At 49.1% G+C, this 16,416-nt stretch overlaps 1 protein-coding gene across 13 annotated transcripts in view; it reads left to right on the top strand.

Moving 5' to 3' along the window:
* Positions 1–16,416, top strand: part of MTMR14 (myotubularin related protein 14) — a 53,263-nt gene that overhangs the window by 21,813 nt on the left and 15,034 nt on the right. For 7 of the 13 annotated variants that reach the window (XM_054474157.2, XM_054474188.2, XM_054474148.2 and 4 more), the window contains 8 exons: positions 197–319; positions 1,830–1,903; positions 6,620–6,690; positions 7,270–7,344; positions 12,454–12,520; positions 13,860–13,945; positions 14,163–14,239; positions 14,486–14,522. In XM_054474157.2, coding sequence (XP_054330132.1) covers positions 197–319; positions 1,830–1,903; positions 6,620–6,690; positions 7,270–7,344; positions 12,454–12,520; positions 13,860–13,945; positions 14,163–14,239; positions 14,486–14,522 — 610 coding nt within the window. The remainder of the gene's footprint in view (positions 1–196; positions 320–1,829; positions 1,904–6,619; positions 6,691–7,269; positions 7,345–12,453; positions 12,521–13,859; positions 13,946–14,162; positions 14,240–14,485; positions 14,523–16,416) is intronic. The other 6 variants (XM_054474192.2, XM_054474186.2, XM_054474199.2 and 3 more) reach the window with 1 other exon arrangement.

The raw sequence follows: 16,416 nt of genomic DNA, 5'->3' as shown, positions 1-16,416 counted from the left end.
GGTAATCTCTTAGAAAGTCACCTTCCCTGCAACCTCTCTGAAATCATTTGTCCTGTTTGGCACCCTTGCGTCCACCTAGCACATGCCCCAGCTTCTGGAGAAGAGTGACATCCATACTTCCCTGAATGAGTTCCCACCCCTAAGCTCCTGTGAGTGAACATGCCATGTAACTTCTCCCTCTGACTCTTTATTTCAGAAGTGGTGACACGCATCTTTTTGATAAGGTCAGAGGCTATGACATCAAGCTGCTTCGATACCTGTCAGTCAAATACATCTGTGACCTGATGGTGGAGAACAAGAAGGTGAAGTTTGGCATGAAGTAAGTATAGGCACCCACCACGAAATGAGCAGAGGCAATGTGTACAGATTTGCAGGGCTGCGTTAGTATGTAGCTGTCACTGCGTTCTGGCCTTCTTACAAAGGACTTTCTGTACATTATCTCACTGTATCTTCAGACAGCCCTACAAAACAGGTACCCGTGTCCCCCTTTTACAGATAGTGAAGCACAGAGAGATGAAGTAGATTGCTCAGGTTGTATGTTAGGGACTGAGGCAGCCATCAGTCTCTACCCAGTGCTCTGCTGCCATCTTCTCTTACATATCTCTGTATTTTTTTTTCCGGCTCCAAGTTCTATGCCATATGTGGCAGATTAGAATCTCTTAATTTTTTAAATTTATTTTTCATAGTGACAGAGACTTTGTTGCCTAAAGTGGTCTCAAACATGTGGCCTTAAGCAATCCTCCTGCCTCAGCTTCCCAAAGTGCTGGGATTACAAGAATGAGCCACTGTGCCTGGTCCTAGAATTTCTTTTAAAATTGAACAAAAAAATCAGCATATATTCAAATTTTACTTCAGTGACTGCTGTCATGTAAAAATAACACATATGGACCAAATTCAAATATAAGAAGTGAAAACTAAAAAATAGAGCCTGGGTTAGTGATGAGACTGTAGGAACTGTTTCCAAAATTTTGCTTTTTAAATGATTTTTAAATGTTTTTAAATGATCCTAAAAGGTGGTCTTAGAAAATAAGGCATACTGAGGCTAAAGTTAGAGCTCACCTGTCTGCAGATCTGAATATTGCCTTATTCCTCCCTTCCTTTATCTGTCAGAGTCCCCAGTGTTTATTTTCAGATGCTATTTGTTCACCCTGTTTAGAAGTGGGCTCAGTGACTATTAGAGAAGACAGGAGAGCAGAAAAAAAGGGTTCCCATAGGATCATATTATTTGGCTCTCATCTCACTCCTGGGTCAGAGTGGCTACACTGTGTGCATTTTGGGGTCAGGTGGAAGGTTGTTCTCCACCTTTAGGCTCTGACTGAGGCTTGCTGTAGTATTAGAGGGGGGAGTAACTTCCCTTGCTTGATATGTTGGAATAGGGGCAGAGAAGGTAGAGTTCTTTTTTTGAGATGGAGCCTCACTCTGTCAGCCTGGCTGGAGTGCAGTGGCGCAGTCTTGGCTCACTGCAACCATCTGCCTCCTGGGTTCAAGCAATTCTCCTGCTTCAGCCTCCTGAGTAGCTGGGATTACAGGAGCATGCCACCACACCCAGCTAACTTTTTGTATTTTTGATGGAGACAATGTTTCACCATGTTGTCCAGGCTGGTCTTGATGGGGTTTCTCCATGTTGGGAACATGACCTCCAGCCGATACACCCAGGTGAAGTTATAGTTCTTAATTGTACAAAGTAGGCACTGCTGAAGGAAATTATTAACATTGAGTAATAGTTTTTTAGCAGAAGCTTCATTTGTGATTATAACCCTTATTTGGGGAATGGTGTATGTTTGTGTGTGTGTTGCGACACTGTAACACATTGTGTCCTTGTCTTGTAGTGTAACTTCCTCTGAGAAGGTGGACAAAGCCCAGCGCTATGCCGACTTCACTCTCCTCTCCATCCCGTATCCAGGTAGGGGGCTCTCTTCTAGTGGCAGGCATCCTAGGACTGGGGACCTGGGGGGCCATGAGCAAGCCCTCTCTACTTAGTTACACTGGTGCCCTGGGAGCTTTCCTTGAGGGTTTGTGTCAGGCAGTGTAGGACATTTTGGTTCCCAGTCACAGGCCACACTAAGCATAGGATAATGTCCTGGGGAAGGGGCTTTCCACTCAAGGGGTCTAGGGATTGAGTACTGTCACTCACTGGTCCTAGCCACAGCCTTGAGTGAAGTACTTCACTCCTCCGAGCCTCAAGTTTTCTCAGGAACTTGGAACAATTTAGCTCAGTTGTGATGTATATGAAAGTGGTCTGTGCATGAAAATACTGTTTAAGTGTAAAATGACATTATTAGTACTCTGTGTGAGCAACTACACTTGCTGCTCTAGCCTGAGTGGATGTCACCCTTTGGGTGCATGTCTTCAAGTGATTGAGTTATTTATGGAAATTGCCCCAGGCAAGGCTATTCTGGTGGTAGAAGAACACATAATTGCTATGTTCCCAGTAACTGGACAGTGGCCACACCATGTTGCAAAGCACATTGGTATCCACAAAGCTGCATTTGTTCCTGGCACATAAAAGTGTGTGCAACCTGTGGCCAGGGCTGTATTCTCTGCACTGGATATTAAAGCTGTTGGTCTAGTGTGTAGCATTCATGTTTTCTGGTAATACCTGCCTGTTCAACAGGGGAGGCCAAGGACCTCTAACATCAGTGCAAGATGTTGTCAGCAGACAACAGGGCGTAATACACTCTTTCTCCTTAAAACCTCTCTCCTATTTCTCAGTACCAGCATCTGCCTTTAGTGTTGTGTTGGACCTTATCTTCTCAATCTCGGGGCCACATAGCCATGAGCAAGGGCAGGCAGGTTCATCTAGTGCCTTGTGGGAGGGGTGTCCTCATCATATGCAAGCTGGTGGTATCCAAACTCCAGCCCCTGGTAACCCAGCACCTCTACAGGGGACTTCGCCTGAGTCTGTTCACTGTTCTCTGCTAGCATAGTGTTTGATGCCACATAGAACTGGGCAGGAATCCCAGCCCTAGCACTGTGTCTCCTTGAACAAGTCCTGTATCCCTTCTGAGCATCAGTTTCCTCCTTAATAAAATGAAGATGATGGTGCTTATTTCAGAGTGAAGTGCCAGACCCCTCTATAACAGGTGTATGCCAGACCCCTCTATAATAGGTGTCCTGTAAATAACAGGCCTAATGATGAGTAGTTGGGAAAGCTTCAGGGAACCTCCTCTTCCCTAAAAGCAAGTTTGGGCTGATGCAGATGATGATGATGATGATGATGATGATGATGATGATGATGATGATGATGCTGCTGCTGCTAACGATAACGATGCTGGAGTGAGCTTGGCAGTATCAGATCCACAGTGATGGGTGTATCCTACCTAAGGGGGTCCACACTGGAACCATTGGGTAACTCCATAGCTGGTTTTCAGACATAGTTTCCAGCTCCCAGGAGATGCTTCGGGGGTTCCACAGACTGAACTCTGCAGGTTTGCACTGCCTGAAGAACCAGGCATCACTTCGTTTAAATTTAGGTTCCAAGTAGGACTTGGTTTGGAAAAAATAGTTTTGCTAGAAGTATAAATACCATTGCTCCAAAATAGTAGCACAGTGTCCTTTCTGCTGTAGTTTGGCAACTTGTTACAAGACTCCCAAAATGTTATCACCCTTTGACCCAGGTATTTTTCTAATAATTGGTCATTAGGCTGTAATTCAGCCACTTGGTGTTGAGGACATTTACCATATGTCTATTTGTAATAGCAAAACAAGAAATGTTTTCACTAAGCAGAATAATGATTGAATGATGGCACATCCCTCAGTAGAATGAAATATTGTATAGTCATAGAAGAATCGAAAATGGGCTGGGCATGGTGGCTCACGCCTTTAATCTCAGCACTTTGGGAGGCCTAGGCAGTAAAATTGCTTGAGCCCAGGAGTTCAAGACCAGCCTGGGAAACAGTGACACTCTGTCTCTACCAAAAAAAAAAAAAAAAAGAAAATGCTTACACTTTTTGACATGGAAAACGTCACAAAGCTTAAGATAAGCAGGATACAGAATCACATAGTATATTCTCAACTAAGTAAAGGAAAATGTGCTTATAAAAAAGGCTTAAAAGGAAGTGTGCCAAAATGTTAAGATGCCTGAATGCTTTCCCCAAAGCTTTTTTTGTTATAAAAGGCATCAAAAGCGGAGTGCGGTGGCTCACGCCTATAATCTCAGCACTTTGGGAGGCCGAGGCAGGCAGATCACCTGCGGTAGGGAGTTCAAGACCAGCCTGACCAACATGGAGAAACTGTATCTCTACTAAAAATACAAAATTAGCTGGGCGTGGTGGCGCATGCCTGTAATCCCAGCTACTCGGGAGGCTGAGGCAGGAGAATCGCTTGAACCCAGGAGGCGGAGGTTGCAGTGAGCCAAGATTGTGCCATTGCACTCCAGTCTGGGCAACAAGAGCGAAACTCCATCTCAAAACAAAAATAAAAACAAAAACAAATAAAACAAATAAAAGGCATCAAAAGAGACCAAAATTTGTATGTACTGCATCTGACAGTGTGTGTGTGTTAGGGAAGGTAATGAGGATCAATAAAAATAAAAAAGCTGGAGATGGGGTGAGACACCATTGCACACCCAAATAAGGGGGACAGGAGAATCACTTTTTATTTGATAGACTTGTGTTCTTGTGGTTTTTTTTACATACTTCTATTACTTCATAATAAGAAAAAGATATAAAATTACTATTATCCAAACCAAGTCATGAGCTGCACTTTGATGCTGTTTAAGGAATCTCAGTTGAGCCCTGTGATGACTTTGAGGCTCAAACAGGTACTCAGTAGTCTCAGCTCTAGATGTGTCACACTATCTTGGGCCCTTGGAAATGAGAAGTATTCTGGGATCATTTCTTTCAGCACACCAAAATAGATGGGCCCAAATTCTGCAGCACAAATCTAATTTGTTTCCTCCTTGAGTGAATGGCACTTCTCATCCTGCTTTTGGTCCCTCTCCTCTTGCCTGACAGTGGTTCAGAAGCCTATTCAGGTAATGAACATTAGGCATTGCCCTGAGTAGAGTCTATTTTAATTCCGTTTCTCACAAAAACTGCTTCTACATCATAGGCGGGTCTGAGCTCAGCCTAAGGCCTGCAGTGTTGATTTGAGCAGCTAGAGTTGGGAAAACAGCACTTCACAAGAGCTCTGAGGGATAATTGCTGTCTCTCCTAAACCTGGGCTCATAACTCAGGGCCTCTGTCTGAGATCTATAATTCTTCTTTCTCCCAGTGAGGCTCCCAAGAATAGGCTAAAGTGTTATGGCTGAGGATGGTTTCCAGACTTCTTGAGGCCTGGGGATTAGAGTGTAGGGTGTGTATGGAATGAAAGCCACTTCTGGAAAACATGGGCTGGGTCTCCAGGGAAGCTTTCCTATCTTCCCTGAGGTGGCCTCAGACAGGAACTTGACCCAAGTGTTGCTGCAACATTCCATGTGAATCTTCTTTGTGGCTACTTCCCCTGAATTTGGACAATTGTTTTCTTGCCTCTGGGACCTCACCAGACTTGGAGGTGTGGCCAAAGCCATGTGCTGTCTGAAGTTTGTGTAGAGGCCCTGATTGAGGTGCTGAGAATAACTGCAAGCTAGCCAAGTGCCTTCTCCCACCGTATTTCTTGAAGCCACCAGGAGTTCCTTGGAGGACCAGATGCTCACTGTGCTATGGTCAGACTCAGCAGGGGCAGGCCACAGCCTGGGGGGCAAGACACATTCTCTCTGACCAAGGAGGCCAACCCCAAGTGCAGAACAAAGTAGTTGACTTCAAGCTGTGGGCTGGCACTGTGGGCTCTTGTTGCAGTGGCAGCGTGATGACAATAGTGTGCTGCCATTTGAGTGTCACTTGGACCGGTGCTGTGCTAGGTGTTTTATATGTATTATGTCATCCTTAAACAGCCATTTTACAAATGACAAAATCAAGGCTTAGAGACATTAAACAACTTGTTCAGCGTTACAGTGTTAAGTAAAAAGCTGAGATTTTAAGCTGGGAATGTTGCCAAAGCCCTATTCTCTCCAGTGTTTCTCTCTCTATTCCTGAGGGCTTGTCCTAGTGGAGTTACTTATGATTTTTCCACCAAATAATATAGAAAAGTGCCTCTTTGCTTGCTTTGTTGGGCATGGCAGTGTCTCTTGAGCACCAGGTTTTAGGCACTGTCCGTGGGCCTTTCCAGTATGTTAAGATGTTCAGTCTTCACTAAAAGCCTGCAAGGCTAGCATTATTTGCCCCCATTTTAGAGATGAGGAAGAGTGATCCTCTGCAGCTGGGCTGCAGTGCCACACGTTGTGAGTCATGCTTTTGTTTACTGGGATTGGCACTACAGAGATCTGTAGGACAAAGGGACTTGCAATGTGGGGGAAGTGACTGGTGACCAGTGAGCATAGATGGAGAAAGTTACAAAGAGGCTGAGAGCAGGTGGTGCCTCGTGGAAAAGGCATGCAGCCAGGAAACCAGAGGGGCTCTAGAGGCTCACCCCTGGCTTTTGCCCACCCATGTCAGCCTTGGCCTCACTGGAGCCACTAGTTTGGAGAAGTGTGAGCTGGTGGCCCCCTCTCCACAGCACTCAGACCTGGGTCTGGCCAGGGCTGTCTCAGAAGACTTTGGGCTGGGAAGGGAGGTGTCATAACTTTGCCCTTCTTTTCTAGGCTGTGAATTTTTCAAGGAATATAAAGATCGGGATTACATGGCAGAAGGGCTCATATTTAACTGGAAGCAGGTACGAGCAATAACATACATCAAATTGGATCTATGTCTCTTTGTAAAGGGAGGCCAAGGAGAACAACAAGCAGTCTTTGGGGAAAATAACTCCCTCTTTCCTTTCTCCCCTGATTGTTTCTGTCTTCCTCTCCCTCTTCTCCTTGTATATAGATGTTAAATTTTCATCATTATACTTTCCTCCCCCCTTTATTTCTCTTTTGTTTAAGAGAATTTTTCAGAAACAAGATAGGAAAAGCCCTTCCCTTCTGTACTCTCTGTGTGAAAGCTGGGGGCAGCTTTCTTTGCCTTCCCCAGCCTGTAGGGGCAGGCTATGGGAAACCTGCCGGAAGCTGAACACATATTGATCTTGCATGTTTCAGCAACAGACATCAAATGTCCGACTGAAAAACTCCTACTCAGCTATAATGATCTGGTCACATTGATTTTTAAGCTGTCACTCCCAGGTAGCACAGGTATCTGGCCCAGAGAAGGCAAGCACTGCCTGTGGTAGTCACAGCCTCAGGACTGCAAGCTTCCCCATCACCTCAGCCTCTTCTGGTGGCCAACCCACATCTCACAGGAGTCTTTTTGTCCCCAGGACTACGTTGATGCCCCATTGAGCATCCCCGACTTCCTGACTCACTCTCTGAACATTGACTGGAGCCAGTATCAGGTGAGGGGCCTCACTCAAGCATTGAGGGCAGGTTAAGGGAGTGATGACCAAGGAGACTCCTGATGGCTGCCCCACAAGGCCCTCGTGTGTTTGCCTGATGGGCTGGCGTGTGCACTCAGATGCCTTTGGCCCTCTGTCCTCTCAGAAAGGAGGAATTGCATGTCTGTTCAACTATCTGCTGATTTGCTCATGTCCCAGAAAATCAAAGCTTTCTGAACGTGACTCATTCAAAGATTTGCATCCACCAGGGGGTTCTGTTTCCAGAGGACCTCATAGAGTCTGCTATTCCAGATCTGGGCTTTAGTTACTTTTACATTTTTCCTTTTAAATGTGTGTTCAGCCAGAGGAAGTACAGAGCTGCCTGACCTCATTTGATTATAGAAACATTAAAATTACTTCCACCATGCTCTTCTCCGTCACGCACACCATGGAAGGGGCCTCTAGTCTTACTGGAAACGTATCTCTACCCTTAGCCCACACAGTCTGAAGGCTGCCAGCAGCTTTGCTTGCCACTTGCTTCAGACAGAACAAGTAGTTTTGTTTTTCTGCGACCTTTCCCATGTCCTGTTCCTCTGCCTGGCTGCCACCTCTCAGCTTCATCTTGTCTGGCTGACATACTGCCCTTCAGGCTTTGGCTCGAGTGTCTGCTTCAGGAAGACTTCCCTGATCTGCCTCTTCCTTATCCCTGGCGAGTTGGATGCCTGCATCTATATTCCCATTAACCCCCTGGGCACATCCATCATGGAATTTTCCACTGAGCTGTAGTCACTGATTTAGAGATCTGCTTCCCTGAAATCCTGGAGGACAGGGACCCACAGCTTGTATATCCCAGCACAGAAACAGGCACAGAGCCTAGAACTTGAAAGACTGAGCCAGTGAGCAACAGAAAACATTCTGCCTCCCTGCTAGTTTCCCCTGTCCCCAGGTCTGGACAGCTCCCACCCAGCCTTGAGATCTCTCTTTCTTTGAAAGGCTGACCCGTCTATGTTAAGCAACTGGGTGCTCCTAGATCACCAGTGTCAGTACCCTGTTGTCCTGATAGCAGCAAGGTCCATCTTGTTTTCTCTATATATATCCAGCCCCTAATCACAAGGTTTATGCTCACAGCAACTGTTTGAGTGTATGAAGTAGGGTGATGTCAGGGTTCCCCTATGCAGGTGTTTGCAAGAGAGGGAGCATTGGGGAGGAAAGCAGACCAGTTGTTTGTTATGGTCTGGAAGCCTGGAGAAGGAACAGGTTTCGGGTACCTGTGCTGTGGTCTCATGTCCCAGGCTGTGCCTAGACAGACTGAGTAGATAAAAGAAGCGGCAGGCTTCCTTCTTTATGTGCTGCATGCAGAGGTCAAGTAGACTCTGCCCCAAGCCACCCTCTTTCTGGTCCCTTCCGGCACCATTTTTTCTCCTTATGCAGGTACAAACTGGATCTGATGAACTACTCAGCAAATGAGATGTGACAGTTCCAGGCACTGGTCCCGCCAAGGATGTTTGCCTCTTTAGGAAGGGGTCCTGTGCGTGTGAGGAGGTACTCTGCTTAGTAGATGCAGGCCCTAGATCTAGGTCCCAGCTTGCCTGGCCCTTCCTGCAAGGCTCTGTGGCCTTGAACAAATGACCTCACTTCCCCCTGAAAATGGTGTTGGCAGTACCTATTTCAGAGTTGTGCCAGGCTCAAATATGATCACTGCTTGAAAGGGACTCCTGAACTGAAATACCAGACAGATTGTAATGATAATTATGAAGAGGCTGCTAGTTAGCTAATTCAGGGAAGTGAATACTGATAAACTTCCAGGCGTGAAGGCAGCAGGGCTGGAGTGTAGCAGCAGGCAGGCGCCTCCCAAGAGGCCACCTCTTCGGTGTTGCTCGACCTGTTTGTCTCATTGGGGCTCCTAGCATCCTCTTCCTTGGCTGGGTGTGGGCTCTGCCCTTTCTAACCGCAAAGCCCTGGGGTGCCGGTACCCTGTTCCTTTTCACCATCTCCCCAGGTGATCTCATCCATTGTCCATACCATGAGCCCAAGGCCAGGCCTCTCTGATCCATACCTGCATCACCTTTCACACATGTCCCTTCAGGCGGCCCCTCAGACTCAAGCTGTCCAGAATAGAGTTGGCCATGGCCCACCATTTACCCAGATGCTCACACCTGAAACTCGAGTTCTTTGCTCCCACCACATCCATCACCAGCTCCCATCGGTTCTCTAGTCTCTGCCCCTGGTGCAACTGCAATCCTTCTTGCCCTCGTCTCCCGTGCAGTGCCTAGCTCAGGCCACCACTGTCTCAGTGCATCTCACAGCTGAACATGGGGCCTCACTGAGGAGTAACTAGAAATGAAGTGCTCAGATAGCAAGCACTAAAATGATAGAGCAGGGCCATCATTGTCACCCCTGCCTTAAAACCTACCACTGACTTGCCATTTTCCTCAGAATACAATGCAAGAACTTGTACATGGCCTACCCAGCTCCATGCAGTCTGGTCTTGCCTGTTCTTGTGACCAGCTGATCTTCCTGCAGCCCCACTGGCCTCCCTTCAGCTCCTTAAGAAGGCAGCCCATGGCCGGGCACGGTGGCTCATGCCTGTAATCCCAGCACTTTAGGAGGCCAAGGCGGGCGGATCACGAGGGCAGGAGATCGAGACCATCCTGGTTAACACGGTGAAACCCAATCTCTACTAAAAAATTAGCCGGGTGTGGTGGTGGGCGCCTGTAGTCCCAGCTACTCGGGAGACTGAGGCAGGAGAATGGCGTGAACCTGGGAGGCGGAGCTTGCAGTGAGCCGAGATCGTGCTGCTACACTCCAGCCTGGGCGACAGGGCGAGACTCCGTCTCAAAAAAAAAAAAAAAAAAAAGGCAGCCCTCTCCAGGTTCGCACATGCTGTTTTCTCTGCCAGAAACACGTGTCTCCTTTCTCTGTTGCTTTTGCTGTCTCATGTCATCACCTCTGAGAAGCCTTCTCTGATGTCCCTACAGATCAAGCTTGGCTCTCCAGTCACATGGTTGCACAGCATCCTAGAGGTCTCCTTTTAGTTGCACACCTGCAGTGGTTAGCTTTGTCTTCCCTCTCCCATGACTCCATGATTGCTGAGGTCATATTCACCCTTGTGTGCCTGGTGCCAGGCCCTTCAGGAGGCATGCAGTGTGAGGCTCACTGAATGAATGAATGAATGAATGATAGGAGCAGTTGTGGCAGGACACATGTGTCTTGCTGCCCTCCATGTAACCGAATTGAATTCCATAGAGGTATGCCCCTTCTTTCTGTGTCCTAAGACCCCTCCCTGGGGCTGCTGTCTCTCAGGCACTCAGCATTGCCCCAGCTATGAACAAGCAGCAAAGAACATTCTGCAATGACCTCCTAGTCCCTGAGCACTAAGCCTTAGAGATGCCAAAGCAGCCTCTGCCCTCGTGGGGATTAGACTAGGAAAAGAGGCAACAACGTAACCATCACCTACATTACAGTTTTCACCAGTGGTCACAGAAACCCCAAAGAGAAGATAATTGGGCTGGGCCTTTGAAGGATGAATAGGAGTTTGCCAACCAGGAGAAAGAGTACTCTAGGCATAGAAACATAAGCAGAGGCATGGCATTCAGCTCAGCTCCCAGAGACTTTTTCATGAAGCACATAGGATGAGAGTCAGGCACGAGCCTAGTTTTTTTTTTTTTTAGCATATCTCCTCGGTCCTCACTTTGAGCAGTTCCCTCAGACTTCTGCTTCTTACTCTGGTGTTATAGGAAGAGTACCTACAGTGATTAAGAATGTGGACTTTGGAGTCTGGCAGGGCTGGATTTATCCTTCAGCTCAGCCGTGTGACCTTGGGCCTCTACCAGCCCAGCCCTCCCCAGCCTGTAGCTCCTGCCCCAGCCCTGGGAACTTGCTGCCCCTCTCTGATGGTCAGCATCTCCTCCAGACAGCTGTCATGGTGGCTGGCATTCTGCAGCTTTCTTGTCCTCGGCGGGGCCTGCCCTCCCCGGCTGCTGCAGTCTTCCCCCAGCCCACCTGACGCTCACCGGGCTTGGTGCAGTGCAGCTCTTACCTCCCTCTCCTGCTTTTCCTTGCCCTGTGAGAATCACTGCTCCATTGGCAATGGTGTGTCTGACACGTTGAGCCAGATGAGTTGAGAGACCCCTTGTGCAGCTGCTGATAATGACTTTATTAGCACAGCACTATAGCACCTGTCTCTGGAGTCACTAAAAGTGGGTCAGAACTCTCCAGGGGCGTGGGAGGGTCAGGTAAATGAGCTTGTTTTAAATTCCTGGGAAAGCCACTCCAATTACAGGTGCCGTGTTCCCCCTCCCCCTGGGAAGTGCTGTCTTGCTGGCATGCGTCACCCTCTCTGCACAGCCCCAGAACACTGCTAAGCAATTGTATCTTAAGAGAACAGAGGCTGCCCCAGCTAGGGAAAAGGGTGCCGTAAAACTGGGTCAGGCCCTTCCATGGAGTTCCAGGTTCTGAGTGGGCTGTTTCTTAGAGGGTCTGGACTAGACCTTGCACTTGGGCTAGAACAGAGGTTCTCATCTCTTTAAGGCTTTTGCTTAATTTTCCGTCTCCCACCTCATGGGCCTCCTTTTTTAAAGACTTTCCCTGCCAGACAGACTCCATTTATTATTCATCAAAAGGTAGTATGCAGTAAATAGCAATAAAAAGCAAATGAAGCATGTTTGAAAAGGTTGATGTTTTAGTTTCTGTGATGTGATGGCAAATGAAGGAATGAATCTTTATGTGGCCATTTGGAGACATTGGCCATAGCCTCAGGGCTCTTCATTTACCTTTACTGACTTCCTGGACAGCCACACCAGGAGCCCAGCACTTAGAGGACCCTAATGTGGGCCAGGGGCTTTGGGTCACCCTGGCCTCAGCATCCCTTTCTGTTCCTCACTCTCACATTGGGTCAGACCCCCCGCCCGAGTAGGGGGTCCACAGGCTGAGGGGTAGAGGGAGAGGTGGTAGGAGCTGCTGGAGATGGAACATGAATGTCCCAGATTATCTGGGATTCAAAACCTGTGGTCTGTAACCAAGGACCTTGTGTAGTTGTTGCCCCAGAATAACTCTTGGCATTTTATTTTTTAAATACTTTAAATTCTAAATGTGAGTTAGTGTCCATTTCTTCTAACTTTTCTCCAACAGTGTTGGGATCTGGTGCAACAAACACAAAACTACCTGAAGCTGCTGCTTTCCTTAGTTAACAGTGATGGTGAGTCTGTCTCCTCCAGAGCCCTCGAGCCACTGCACCCTTGGGGAGTTCCCAGTTCATTCTGCCTCAACTGTATGTTTGTTGGAGTCGCACACCTAACTTTTGTGCTGGGGAGAGGGATTTGGGGAGTTCCTAGAATCCCAGAGGCTGGGTGGGATTTGTCCATTGGTGGCTTTATTTCATGTCCTCAGAATCCTGGAAAACAAAATTAAGAACTCATTACCATCTCTGCCGTGCACAGGGTATTTTCACACTGGCTCAGCATTGCACATCAGCATTGTGTGTGGGGCCAGGATGGGCCTCTCATTCAGAAAGATGAGGCATGAGATGAGAGAATCAATCCGGGCTGCTCAGCGGATGCACACAGCCTGTAGAGGCCCTGTTCTCCAGAGTCCTCCACCCAGTTTGGCTGTTTTGATTGGATGGGCCTGGCTTGCTCAATGTCTCTAGGGCAGACGGACTCTAAATCCCTGGTAGCAATCAGGACTTCTGTAGGAGTTGCACTTGCTCAAACAAGTGGAAATGCATTGGCTTATGGAACCAAGAAGGCCCAAGAACAGAGCCAGGTGAACATCATAAAGAATCTTTCTCTGTTTCTCAAAACCATTGTCTTGGCCTCATGGCTGGCAGCCATTCCAGACCTGTCTCCCACCATCTTAGTTCCCCCAGTGGAGACTGCCTCAGTCTCTGGAGTTCCAGTAAAAGTCTGAGCTCATGCTCATTGGCCCAGTTTGGGTTAAGTGCCCATCCTTGAACTAGTCGCTGGAGGGAGAGTTCCCACAAAGTCACATGCCAGCCCCTGGAGCCAAGCACTGGTTCTCTAGCTGGGGGCAGTATCACCCCTCAAAGCACTTCTGGAAACGTGTGTCTGGCATGTTGGGTGCTGCAGAAACTAGAAGGTGGGGAAGGTAGTACTAGCATGTGGTTGGAGTTGGCCAGGGATAGTCAATGTCCTGTAATTCATGCAGCCCTGCACACTGAAAAATTGCCCACTCCCGCTACCCCCCAAAAAAATACTTGTAGTGCCCTCTGAGAAACTGGGTAGGGATGTCAGCCCTGCCTAAATGACCTGGGCAGAGTGGACTGTGCAGGCTGCACTGTGTCCCCAGAAGTACACTGAGAACTATAGCCAGAAGGAAGAAAGGAGGCTACAAAGCCAGACGCCTGCCACTGACCCCTTTCTGGGACTAGGCTGGAGAAGAGCAGTGGGGAGGCCACTGGGGAAGACAGAAGCTGGTGGGGCCTGCCTCCCTCCACCAGGCCAGGGTAGTGGTACTTCCTGCTTATCGGCCCATGTCTGGTTCTCTCCTGGGCATCCTCTCCTGTGGTTCCTGAGTAGATGACAGCGGGCTGCTGGTACACTGTATCTCAGGCTGGGATCGGACCCCCCTCTTCATCTCCCTCCTGCGCCTTTCCTTGTGGGCTGTGAGTATGAATCGGCCCCTGCCAAGCTCTGCTCTTTGGGTGTGTTAGGATTGTCTCCAGACAGAGGTTGGGGCAGGGGATGCCATCGGTCAGAGCAGATGTGTTTAACCCTGTCCTTCGGGGTGTTCATCAGCCTGCGTTGTCACTGGGTCTGCTTATGGTTCAGCTCCTGGGGACGAGAAGAGGGCTCTGTTACATCTCCTGTGGTCTCTTCCAGGATGGGCTCATCCACACGTCGCTGAAGCCCGCTGAGATCCTCTACCTCACTGTGGCCTATGACTGGTTCCTCTTCGGGTAAGCCTTTGCAGGAGTTGGGTTTTGGGGCCTTAGTAACAGTTTCTATATGTGAGTTGTGTGGTGGCTCCCTTGACAGGGGTTGGAGGTAAGGATAATTCCACCCCTCGAGAAGGACCGAAGCTGCTGATCAGGCCCCACCTGCCACTCTGGTGCCAGTGACACAGTCTGTGTCTGGTGACCCTGTCCTCTTGGTCTTGTCATCTTGGTGCTGCTGACTTTGCCTCTCCACCCTCCTTTTTTCAGGCACATGTTGGTAGATCGGCTCAGCAAAGGGGAGGAGGTGAGTATACCACCTACGACTTGTGGGCACAGCTCAGCACTGAAAGAGGGGCAGGGGGTGGCCTGTCTGAGTTCCACGTTTTAGGGGCAGCTCCTTGCCCCAGGTGTGCAGGGATATGGCCCCCTGCGTCTCAGGACAAGCACCAGCACAGTAGCTTTGTGTTCTGGGCCTCGCGGGCCTGTGCTGTGGAGAGAATACAAGCCCACACGTCGGGGTGAGCAGTTACGTGATGGCCTTGGCTGCCTGTGATCTTCGCTCTCACAGGCCACTCATTTTGTCTGCTCAGCTCTGGAACCATCTTACAAGTCCTTTCTGTGCCCCTCGTCTCTGCAGCTAAAATGCAGCAGCACTTCTCTTCCCCACCCTCCCGTCACACCCTTCAGTCACTTTTCAATGTCAGGGCGCCCGGCAGCAGGGTCCTTCCCCTGATGGTTGCCTCCAGGTCCCCTTTCCTCTGGACCTGCTCTTCCTTCCTCTTCCCATGTGCTCAGCACTCTCTCCCCCATGCCTGTCGCCTTTTCTGCGCCCCCATCCTGTCGGCCACTCTCCGCAGGCCTTACCTGTTAGTGCCTGTTTTCCTTGCATGCAGATCTGGAGTCAGCCCTGAGTGTGCTCCCTAGTTGGCCCCCTTACTGCCTGGGTGACCTTGGGTGATATGCTTCACCTTGAGTCTCCTGGTGTCAAGCGTGAGAGAATGAGTTCAGACGCCCAGCATGGAAGCTGTCCCACAGTGCCAGCTCCTTCTCTTTGGCCCCCACTCCCCCATTTTCCCAAAGTGTGTTTCTCATCTTTCTCACCCTCGTGAGGCTGCTTCCTTCCTGGGCATCTTATCTCGCGCCTCCTCCTTTTGTTCCTCCGTCTCAGCTGCTCCTCTCCCCTTCCAAATCTCTTCTTCTGAACACTTATCGCGTCTGCCAGGGCTGTAGAGCTCTAAGCCTGTTCCTCAGAGGCCTCTGTGAACTCCCTTTGGTTCACGGTGACTTTGGTATTGAAATCAGTGCTTCAAGAAGCCTCTTTGTAGCCTCTCATTTTGGGACTTTCCCGGAGCTCTGGGACATTCTACCCTCCCTGTATTCTCCCTTCCCCCACAAAGCAGACCAGATCTGCCTGCAGAGGGTGGGGCTGAACCAAGTAGTGTCTGAGTTTGAGCCCTTGGCATCTCTCCATGTAGACAAGAGGCTCTCCTCAGCTGCAGGTTCATCTTCAGGACCTTTCTGTTCCCTCCCCAGACAGTCCAGACACTGATGGGTCCAAAGCAAAAAAACCCCAGGCGTATTAGTTAAACATGATTGTGTCGTCTCCCCACTTCACCTTGGAGGTTCGAGGAACATATTAGCATATTAGCATATTAAAGACTGCAAAGTCTGTAGTGAAAACACCTGTTTAATCTTAAGTAACACAACATTTTCATACTGACCCGACCTGGCCAACCCTCTCCTTGTGGGGGGCAGCTCCTTGCCTGGGCACACAGAGATAAGAAACTGACAGGGCTCGTGGGATGCCAAGTGGGGATTTCTCTGAGAGAGGGGCTCATGGGCCAGGCCTTTGGGAATCACCACAGAAATGGAAGCCTGGTGTGTGCTTCCTGGAGGCCCCTGAGCTAGGCACTGGCTGGAAGGGAGAAGATAATTTGCTCATGGAGGTGGGGATGTGGCTGGAGTCAGGAGCCTCCTGCCTGTGCCCACCTCAAGCTTAAGACCCGACCCTCATAGCTCCTCAGCAAGGGAGGCTCTAGGCCAGACAGCGGCTGCCCACACCCCCAGTTCTGAACCAGTATTTTGGGACGCCTCCCCTAAAAAATGTGATTCATTTCCCTTCCATTATGTTCCTGCTTTGTCCATTATTCTCCCTGCGCCCAAGTCATCTCTCCCGCAGCTGTCCTTCCCTGTTAGCA

This window comes from Pongo pygmaeus, chromosome 2 (assembly GCF_028885625.2).
Source record: "Pongo pygmaeus isolate AG05252 chromosome 2, NHGRI_mPonPyg2-v2.0_pri, whole genome shotgun sequence".
Lineage (NCBI taxonomy): Eukaryota > Metazoa > Chordata > Mammalia > Primates > Hominidae > Pongo > Pongo pygmaeus.
Note: the sequence above shows the minus strand (reverse complement) of the source record. Positions and strands in the feature narration are given on the sequence as shown.